The 11,265-nt window shown below is 34.3% G+C and overlaps 1 protein-coding gene across 1 annotated transcript in view; it reads right to left on the reverse strand.

Annotated features, from left to right (window-relative positions):
- The window catches only part of LOC124178729 (viral IAP-associated factor homolog), a 25,538-nt gene extending 17,891 nt beyond the window's left edge, over positions 1 to 7,647 (reverse strand). The window contains exons 1-2 of the mRNA XM_046562345.1: positions 7,468 to 7,647; positions 6,995 to 7,136 (exon numbers count right to left, since the gene is read on the reverse strand). Of these exons, the coding sequence (XP_046418301.1) occupies positions 6,995 to 7,136; positions 7,468 to 7,470 (145 nt within the window). The 5' untranslated portion in view covers positions 7,471 to 7,647. The remainder of the gene's footprint in view (positions 1 to 6,994; positions 7,137 to 7,467) is intronic.
- Positions 7,648 to 11,265: the final 3,618 nt, after the last annotated feature.

The following is an 11,265-nucleotide window of genomic DNA, read 5'->3' on the forward strand; positions in this document are numbered from 1 at the left end:
AATACATAATTATTTGATATCGAGAGTTCTTTGATCGTATATTAATAAAAAAAATAAGTCAAATGGATTTCAAACTTTTTTGTTTAAATCAAAATGTTTCAACAACAGTAAAGAAAAACGTAGAATTATGCTCAATTATATTTGCAGAAGTGATTTTTCAATGTTTAAAAAAGTTGTCAAGAAACAAATTTTTTCATAAAACATTTTACCCTCCTACCCCTCCCCCCCCCCCCCCTTCTTCTCTAAATATCAGCTCACGTTCTTAAAAGTGTAATATTAATTTAAAATTATTGTAATTATTAATGTATAAGTAGACTATAAATTTCCAGCTGTATAAATTAATATTTGCGACAGTTAAAGATTATTTTTAGACAGTTAGAAATAATTCCACAGTTGAAGAAATTTGATAATCGTTCTGAAATTATAGCTCGTTCAAAAAAACTGAGCTTTGCAACGCAAAAGTTGAAACGGCATCGTGTTCTACGATGGGAAAACTACTTCTGTGAATTTTTTCAGATTTTTTTGAACATGCGTTAAAAATTTTTTATCCCGGGGCCCCGTCCCCTATTATTCGTCCGTGCATTCTGAGGTTCGGCTACTAACTCTGGCTGCCAGTTTCAGCTTCATCGAAATCCACCCTCTTGGTGAGAGGGGTTAGAGTTGAAATGAAAATCCGGAAAAATTAGGGAATCCTTTTTGAATTATTTGGGATCGATTTGGGGGGCAGTCTGGAAAAATTCTTCAACAGTCTCAATAATTCCCTTCCAGCCATTTATTAGATGTTGGTCTTCTTTTTTTTACCTTGATCAAGTTTGAAATTCCCTGACATTTCCATGATTCCCTGGCCAATATTTTTTCCTCCGACATTTCCCAGTTTTCCCTAACCATGGTCACCATGTCAATGCGTATCAATGGCATTTCAAAAGAGACTTCGAAAAACTATCACAACCAAATTTTTAGATATCCAATATTTCTGGTTTCCTAGTTATGGAAAAAATTAATATAAAAGAATTGCGCTAATACAGGAGAACTAAAACTTATAAAGCAAGCTTCTATGATTATTCTAGAGTACTAACAGCCCGTTGCGACTGCATCTATTAACATTTTCAAACGCGAACTTGTTTGTAAAATTCTTCGAGACTTGAAAACTTTTAAATATAACTTTCCTCTATTTATCAAAGTTTATTCAGCATTCGCATAAGTGTATGATCCCGTTTCGACTTGGCTTACAAATATTATATCTCCGTAAATGTAGCTATCCACATACAAAAAGAATCTCAATCGATTCACTAATTCTGGAGTTATAAGGTAACATCCGGACAGACAGACAGAAAGAAGTTGAGTTTAAAATATGCAGAGATTACCATTTTTGGAATTCTTTTAAAAGTTTTCAAGTGTTCTCCCTCGATGGCATTAAGAGGTGACTCAAAGGATTTCACGTGAAATATGGATTCCAATCAAATCTATCGAGCCGATCTTTGTAGAGGTCGAAAAGTGGTGCGTCGTAGTTTAAATTTGAAAAAATCAAAATTCAGCTGTTTTCTGATTTCTCGGGCTTTTCTGTAAAAACGGTGATATTTTTACCTCGATTTGTAATCAAAAAATCGAAAAACCATATGCCTATGTATTTTTCAGCTAATATAAATGGGTCATGATAAAAAATCCATGTTACAGTAGAACCTCGCTTATCCGACCTTCGATTAACCGAGGTTCCACATTCTCCAAGACGCCCATCTCATCCGAGCACTCTGCATCGACAGAGGGGTATCTTTGAATAATACGGAGAAGCTTGGATAAAATGGAAAAATCCGCTTTGCCTTGTAAGTATGAAATAGTTTTGTGTCGCTACTTTCAATACGCATAAACGATAAAAGTTTCTTGCGATTTTTTTACATTGCAAGATAAAAACGCGAGATTTCCGATTCTAGATTCAAGAGGAGAACATCGTAATGGCTTGAATTGTATATATTTTGCGTATTATCCAAGATTTCACGCATCCGAAGTAGGTTCTCCCCATATTACCTCGGATAAACGAGATTTTACTGTACAAATTTTTTTTACAACATTCATCTGTTCTTTAAACTTTCTAGAATTTCTCAATCTTGACTCCAATTTCTGTCTCAGACATTCTAAGAGTATTGACTTTATGTACCTTCAAACTAATGTATTTGAAATTCCATAAAATTTTGGCACTGGCCTACTCAGTGACTTGATTCATTTGTTCTATCTCAAATGAGCGAATCTGGTGATCACCGCATATTGCATAACCGCGAACTTCAGTAGACGTGGATCACAAGACTGACACGTCCTGAAGAGAGAAGTAGACTCCGGCGCTCGAAACTTCTAGAATATTTGACACCAAGAAATGGACCTAGACCTATCAGCCCTAAGGAGTGAAGGCGATGAGAAGACCTCCGTAAAGTTGGCCCCCCCACTTGCTCAAACAAATTGGATAAAAATAAAGATTATAGAGCTATTTATGGGCTCTGCAGTACCGCAAACCGCGATTTTTGAGCTCGTTTCTGTTACGAGAAAATCAATTTTGAGAAGTAGGAGGGCCAGCTTACCGAAAAGCTAGCCCCTCCAGATTAAAGTAAATTTGTAAAAATTATTTTGAACACGTGGGAATTACGAGCTAATTACGAGCTCCTGATATACGTTGGAAACAATGTCGAAGAAACTACCCCTATGGATATATCCACGCCCAATCGCGATGAGAAAAAAAAAGAAGGATTCAAAATGATGAGTATTGCATGTTGCCTGATTTAAGAGCTTTTTAATACCAGAGGTGACAATTTTTGATTTCCACCCATTAGTAAGAAACAAAAAAAAAAAAAAACACCATGCTTAAAATTCTTGACAGCGAATTCTTTTTTATGGCAAAATGTTCAGCTATGTGAGAGGCAACAGGATATACATGATTCAATTTTGGAGCCACATTCGCTTAAGCTGACTTACCGATTGAAGTGTTCTCAGGGTACTTCAAGTTTTGTATCTTCTGCACCTAATTTAATCTTTCATCTTCTGCTCACATTCATTGGCAATGAACATGGAATCCAGATTTCCCTCTGAACTTGAATAAATTATCCACTTTGTGAGTGTATGTAGAAATTGATTTAATGTTCTTTCGTATTTTGTTCAAATACCAATAAAATGCCCGTATTATTTTCAAGGACTACACATATATTCACTTATTGTCATTATACTAAACTTACATTTTAAATGATTAACAGTTTTATATCAACTGAGTATCGGATACGGTGTGCTTAATATTTTCACGGTTCCTCAGTAAAACTGTTACCAAGCTTCTTGACTCATCTTAAAACATATGTAAACTAATATTTAGATATTTTTATTCCTTCAAGAGTATATACGAGTCGACTGCTAAAGAAGTGAGTGAATTTTGGGAACTTACACCTCGACAACCAATGATTCAATTCGATTGAGGTTTTTTTTTCAATTTAAAAGCGGATAAATCGAGCGTGATTTGTATATTTATTCAATTATAATCAATTAATAGGAAGGATTTTGATTGACAATAAAGTCAACCATTTCACTCGGTAACATGTTTTGCGATGCTCACGATTCCAAGTTGTCACTTGAACTGTACCAAAAAATCCAATACTTAATGTTCGTTGCCACGATCCCACTTTTTAAAAAATCAACACATTTTTTCTCCTAGATGTACTGCCAACTCGAAATCATGGGAATCACAAAACATGTCACCGAGCGAAATGGTTGACGTTATTTTCAATAGCAATGCTTCTCATCAATTGATTCTAATGAAAAAAAAATGTCAATGAAGCCCGATCTACATACTTTTTAATAAAACAAATTCCAATCGAATAGAATAATTGGTTGTCAGACACAACTTCCTAAAATTCATCCACTTCTCGACCGGTCAACTCGTACATACCCCCTTAATAGCGATTAAAAGTCAGTAGTTGATGCGTTTTACGTACCGTAAGTCGACTTTTCAATAACGGCAGGACACGCTTGAATATGCCAATACACCTCATACAGAGTTACAAAAAATATACAATCGAAACATGCATATCCTGTTAGCTCTTAAGTAGCTGAACATTTTGTCGTAAAAAAAGAATTCGTTGCCATGAATTGAAAATCAAAACATGTCACCGCTGGTATTAAAAAGCTCTTAAATCACGCAACATGCGGCACTCATCATTTTGAATTTTTCTTTTTTTTACTCGTCGCGATTGGCCGTGGATATATCCATAGGGGTTGTTTCTATGACATTGTTTCTAACGTATATTAGGAATTCCTAATTAGCTACTAATTCTCACGTGTTCAAAATAATTTTTACAAATTGACTTTACTCTGAGGGACTTTACTCTGGATCCCCTACTTTTCAAAATTGACTTTCTCGTAACAGAAACTAGCTCAAAAATCGGGTTTCGCGACATCGCAGAGCCCATAAGTAGCTCTATAATCTATAATTTTTTCCAATTTTTTTGAGCAAGTGGGGGGGCCAGCTTTATGGAGGTGATGGGAAGTAGGGTGGGCCCTTCCTTCGTCACCCTCCGGCCCACTAGAACTGTTAATCATGATACACCATTGCTGTAAAATTTAAGATCAAAACTCTGACGAGAACAGATAAAGTGATATATCTATTCAAATATATGCCACCAAAGATATTCATAAACATAAACGTTTCAAAAAGAAATCAATATTATTCATGAACAGTCTTCTGTTTTTTTAAATGAGATAGATCATCAAAGTTTTCAGCTCTATGAAGCAATGATTTCAATGAGATCCCACTTTTTTCCATCTTGAATGGTTTTTTGCATGGAATTCAATGGAATAAGAATTGCAAACTGAATAATTATTGTAGTGCCTTTGAATTGTGTTTTTCGAATAGTCCACCTCTGTATGCATATATGAATGAATAACACATTCGCAATGGGTAGGGGTAAATTAAGATCTGAAAAGTTCCAAATACGCAAACGCCTACTCTATAAGATCCTGAACGTACAGAAACTCAAGATGTAAAAAAGTGCAAACGTAGAAAAATGAAATACATAAAACCAAAACATAGAATTGTCAGAATTGTACAACATTTCTATTTATTATTCTGATTCTATATCACTTATACTTTCTATACTTTGACCTTTCCGATTCAAATTTTCTATATTTTGACTTTCTACATTCTGAAAATCATATGAGATTTTCGCATCCTAGATAATTCAGTATTACGATACATTTACTTTGTAAACGTTCTATATTTTAACCCCCACCTATATGCAATTATTAAAGAAATTACAGAAAAATAAAGTTTTACCAATTGACTATGATTTTGTACTCATTGAAAGTACAAAAAAAATATTAGCACTTACTTGAGTACCTCAATGCGGAAGTTTTACGGGATTTGGAATACGTCAGTTTGAAGACACGTAAATTCAATATCTTGAGAGACTCTGATTGAGAAATTGGAGTTCAGATTTGACAATTTTAACTAGCTCCAAAAACTTATGAAACAACTAGTATTTTCCGATTTTCGAACACGATTCATCTATATTAACTGAAAGATATATATTTATATGCTGTTTCAATTTTATGATCATGAATTAGAGGTGCAAGGAACACTATTCTTTCAGAAAAACCCAAGATATCAGAAAAAGTGTCGAAAAACTTTTTTTTTTTAATTTTAAGTATGACGCATCACTGTTTTTTACTACTACCAAGATCAGGTTGATAGATCTCATCAAATCCTATACCTCATGTTTAATTCAAAGAGTCACCTCTCGATGCCATTGAGCATGAGCACTTTGAAAATTTTGAGAAAACAAAATAAAAACTAATTCTTAAAAATGGTAAAAGATTTTTAAAGTTTTAGTCGTCATTGACAGGCTCCATTTTTTTTTTTTTTTTTTGTTTGAATTAGTATTAGTATTTATCAATGTCCATGACAATGTTGGACAATTTATTGTTATATTCATCTGTCTTAACAGAATTAAACGATTACAAAAACAAAAAATCTGAAATAGGAGAAAGCCAAAAATGCTACTCTAGAAATTAAAATACAATTTAAGAACTTAAACTAGCCAAAACAAAACCAAAACAGTCAAAGTAAGCGAAACAGAGAAAGAATAAACCCAAGTAAAGCGATAAAGAATAAGATTACAGAGAAGCAAAGTAAAAGTACAGAGATGAAGGTCAGGTTATGTAAAATAAAATTAAAAATAAAAATAAATATAACCACACAACTTAAAATTCAAATTAATGTAATAAGTAGTTAAAATAGAATGAAGCATTCGGGATAGACTGCACCCTGTCGCGGATCCCCAGCGGCTAGCAGGTAATTAAAAAGACTCTGTGTAGCCTTCCAAGGAACTGGATTCCCTCAACTCAGTGGAAAGGAACTCCCATAAACGCAACACTTCAACCGGAAAAGATCGCCGATACGATTCACTTGCAAACCGCAGAGTAATAAAATTGCTGAAGCAGAACCTGGTCAGGTCACGAACTGCAGGTCTCTAAAAAATAGTTCTCAGGAAACCTGGTCTCCCAGATTGAAAAATTATGAAAAGCAGAGTACTCAAAAGATAAAGCTGGCGATCCTGAACAGAACTAGAGAGCCAAGCTTTCGATGGTAAGGCGTAATATGCTTCCTCCTTGCCGCATCGCGAACAAAGTATATGCATGAATTAAGTAGGTGGTACAAGCATGCAATCTACACCCCAGAGAGATCGTGATAGACAATAGACAATTGTCAAGAAGGTATTGTGAAACAAATATTTTGAATTTTCTCCATATCTAGGAAATGGGAAGTACTGAGGGTCCAAAAGTTTGGTTTTGAAGGTTTCTCAAGATCACTATTAAAATGCCATGAATGTGCACTTGGTAACTACTAAATGTAAATTTACCACCTTAACCTGCATGAGTTATAACCTCTATACAGGTATACGTATGTCGCTGTTACATACTCATTCTGGTGATTTATACTGACATATAAAATGTAGCTGATAATACATACCTCGGCCAAGTTTTTTATCGATTGTACTTTCCAAGAGATCGACAATTTGATCCTCTGTGATTTCTTTCTCCTTTTCTTTTGCAGGAATAATTCCTTGCTTTCTCAAGGCATCATTCCACTCGGTATCTTCGTTTGGGTCTTGCTGAAATGTTAATTAATTGCAACTATACATCTCATTCCAAATCAAAATTCTTCAAGCGAAGGACGCATTACAATCGTACAGATAGAAGGTGAATAGCAGAAATAATACCATGTACATATCAACCTTTTATGTTTGGTAATTAGTTTAAGTGCAGTGATGCGAAATGGCCATGTGTGAAATATCTATGATATCACGTATATACCTCTGAATAGTATTTACAATTCTTGTTTTGAGAATGACACCAAATAAGGTGACACTCACTGATAGGATAAAAATACCCTTGCTTATGGAAATATCGCTAGTGTTATGATTCTTGAATTTGTATACTTACCATTTTATATTGAAAGTAAGAATATTAATAATTAATAATATGAAAATACAATTGTCTATACAATTCTTTTAAGAGTACGTCAAAAACAAACTTCAGTACTCCACGCGGTGGCACTGCTTCGCACTGCTCGCAAGCTCGCATATGCATATGTATAGATGACACGGATACCTTGCGTAGCATGCACGGTCTTACATACAGATCTGGCAACGAAGCCAATTTTCTACAGAGCGGCGTGGTTCTCTTGTTGTCCGTAGTTTTTAGTGTTTGAAATAGCCATGTCGCGGCGCTGCTATCTAGGGATGTACGTGGGGTAGGGATGAAAATGTGCCACCGAAATTATATTTGAAATGAATCATATAACCTAAAATTAGCGCGTACGTCATACTCACGGTCTTACATACGCGTGAAACGCTGTTACGTTTTAAAAAAAAGATGGTTAAACCATGTGTGGTATCGCGGTGTAAAAAATTATCGAAATTGGTCAACCAATAAAAACAACACCGTTTCTTTAAACAACATACGTTTATTTCATTTATTACCTTCGTAGATTTATTATTCGTACATACACATGAAATTTATATATTTTTTTCCTTAAAATGAACGAGATTGATGTAGATAATTTGTTTATATTTTTTTCTATTATTTAAGTTATAGCCCCGCTTAGGGTTTAATCAAGCTTGGTGGTTTATTCGGTTAGGTCACCGCCTGAATTAATTCAAACGCAAGCGATACAAGTATTCCATAACTTGATAAGTAAACCATAAAGGGCATAGCCGGATAAGCAGGTCGAATCGGCCCCCGCTGAATTTTTTGTCGGTACTTCAGGGATCAATTTGGACCCAAATGAAAATAATTCAGTGAAAATTTCAGCTATTAATCTTAAACGGTTTCCGAGTAATTGAAAAAAAACCTATTTTTTAGTATTTATTTTTTTTTTAATAGTAAAATTAAAATTTTTTTTTTGCTTATTTTTTTTTAAATACTTACGAGTAAAAGCTGTGAAAAAAATTTTTTTTTATGATTTCTAGACTATTAGCCGATTTTTAAACTAAAAAACAAAATTAGAATTATTTTTTTTATGCCTATTTTCAAACATGCAATCACCAAATTTGGACAGAATACGTCTTTTATACCCCTCTGTACTTAGGAATTTTTTCAATTTTTTTTGGTTTGGTGTAACGTCATGAAAAAAATTAAAAACCAATTTTTTGTTAATTATTTTATATTTCAACTGCTTAGAACACTACTTACAACTAATTATAAAATGTATTTATTCATAAAAATATTCATCGAAAACGTAAGTGGTCATCAAAATAGTTGTTAATATTTTCGTCAATCTTCATCACTGTCTTCATTAATAACTACACAGCGCCCGGTATTATTAAAAATGCGACTTAATTGCATATTTTACTGACAGGATCATACCAGCTTTCTCAAGCAGTGTCATACTTAGCTGAGATGATGGATGAAGATAATAATATAAGCCTTCAGTACGTAAGATCGGCTGAAAACATTCTTAGATTTCAAGTAAGATCTCGGCATATTAATGCAAAAACATATCGCTGCTTCATTGAGTATCATCGTGGCAAAAATGGAGTTAACGGAATTTCTCGATATTGATGTGATTGTGCCAACGGTCGGCGTACAGTTGGTTGTTGTTCGCATGTAGCAGCTATTATTTATTACCTATCACATGCTAGATATTTATCGAGAATTGTAAGACCAGCAGAAATTTTAAGTCGCATTTTCAATAATACCGGGCGCTGTGTAGTTATTAATGAAGACAGTGATGAAGATTGACGAAAATATTAACAAATATTTTGATGACCACTTACGTTTTTGATGAATATTTTTATGAATAAATACATTTTATAATTAGTTGTAAGTAGTGTTCTAAGCAGTTGAAATATAAAATAATTAACAAAAAATTGGTTTTGAATTTTTTTCATGACGTTGCACCAAACCAAAAAAATTGAAAGAATTCCTGAGTACAGAGGGGTATAAAAGACGTATTCTGTCCAAATTTGGTGATTGCATGTTTTAAAATAAGCATAAAAAAAAAATAATTGTAATTTTGTTTTTTAGTTTAAAAATCGGCTATTAGTCTAGAAATCATAAAAAAAAAATTTTTTCACAGCTTTTACTCATAAGTATTTAAAAAAAATCAGCAAAAAAAAATTTTTAATTTTACTATTAAAAAAAAAATAAATACTAAAAAATAGGTATTTTTTCAATTACTCGGAAACCGTTTAAGATTAATAGCTGAAATTTTCACTGAATTATTTTCATTTGGGTCCAAATTGATCCCTGAAGTACCGACAAAAAATTCAGCGGGGGCCGATTCGACCTGCTTATCCGGCTATGCCCTTTCCATAATGACGGCTAAAAATAAAAAACGGAGATGATACTCTTTGCCTCTTATTCCTAATAAGTGATCAATAAATGTGAAATAGGAGTTTAATTGCAACTAATTTTATTTGAAATTACTTGAAATATATTTAAAGGTGTTTATTTTCTCAATAGACCGTTTACAGGGCACTAAAGGTTGAATAATAATTATTTCAGAGTCAAGACGGGCAAAAGCGTTGTTTCATCGGCCAGAACTAAGTTCTAAAAAATGGAATATTTAATTGCGAGAAAAAGAATATTGGTTCTGAATTTCTAAGACAGCTTTTGAACGGGTAGCGTAGTGTGCAAATGACTGGGTACCGCAAGACTAGGTAGAGCAGGAATCTACACTACAGGTGGGATCTGTGGCATAAGCCGACAGAGCGTTTTAGAAAGTTGATATTTTATACTGGTGATAAAGGAATTTGAAATGTAAGAAAGCATAAGGATTACGCCAAGAGACTTGACTCGGAAACAGGATGTCAAGTCTAGGGGCACAATCCAAAAGAGCGTTTTGACGCGTGGTGCCCTTATTTATAGGGACCGGTAGCTATGTTCTTCTAATCCCTTACTCTAGTTTTTTGTGGTACACTACGCTTCTTTCGTCCTTAGAGCATATACAGTATATGTTCTAAGCTTCCGTCGACTCGAGTAACTAAGCTAAAGCAGGTCTATAGGGTTGTCGTGGTGTGGCCTTCGGAATGCGTATGAGTTTGATGATTCATACTGGGTGCTTTCCATTTACTGACTCAGATCGACTTGTGTCGCTATTTCTGATGTAACCGGCCAATCTGGGCAAAGGAATACACCAGAAATAGCGACACAAGTCGACTTGAGTCAGTAAATGGAAAGCACCCACTGTGTTGCGTTAAGCTGCCGTCCCATAGTCCGGAATTTATTCCGTCTCCACGAACCCGGAATTCAGTGACTTTTCAAGCCGCAATCAGAGGCGTTCCGGACATTCCGTTCCGTGTGCGCTACCAGTATTTGCGACAGTTTGCGAACTGTCTGTAACATCCGACCGGAACGTCCGTATGTTTTATCGACTATTATTACTGCATGTTACTTTTATCAACTAACCAAACTCGAAGTACGAGAATCTTGTAACCATAAGAAATTAAAACAACTGTCTAACTATTTGGAATATCCCTAGATGGAAATAACTATGGGAATGTTCCGATATACACTGCGAGCACTGTAAGGTGTGTCGTCAATTTAGTATACTGCGAAGCCGTTCCTTTATAGTTAGCTATACTGGTTACTGCTTAAAACGGGTCGCAGTACAGTATACTGTGATCGACATTTTTTGGCGTTACTTTCATTTCATACATAATATTTGTTTCACATTGCAATAAACACAATTTATTCAAATTTTCCATTTTTGTTTTTAACCGCCGGTATTTTTAAATG

This window comes from Neodiprion fabricii, chromosome 1, assembly GCF_021155785.1.
Source record: "Neodiprion fabricii isolate iyNeoFabr1 chromosome 1, iyNeoFabr1.1, whole genome shotgun sequence".
NCBI classification, from domain to species: Eukaryota; Metazoa; Arthropoda; class Insecta; order Hymenoptera; family Diprionidae; genus Neodiprion; species Neodiprion fabricii.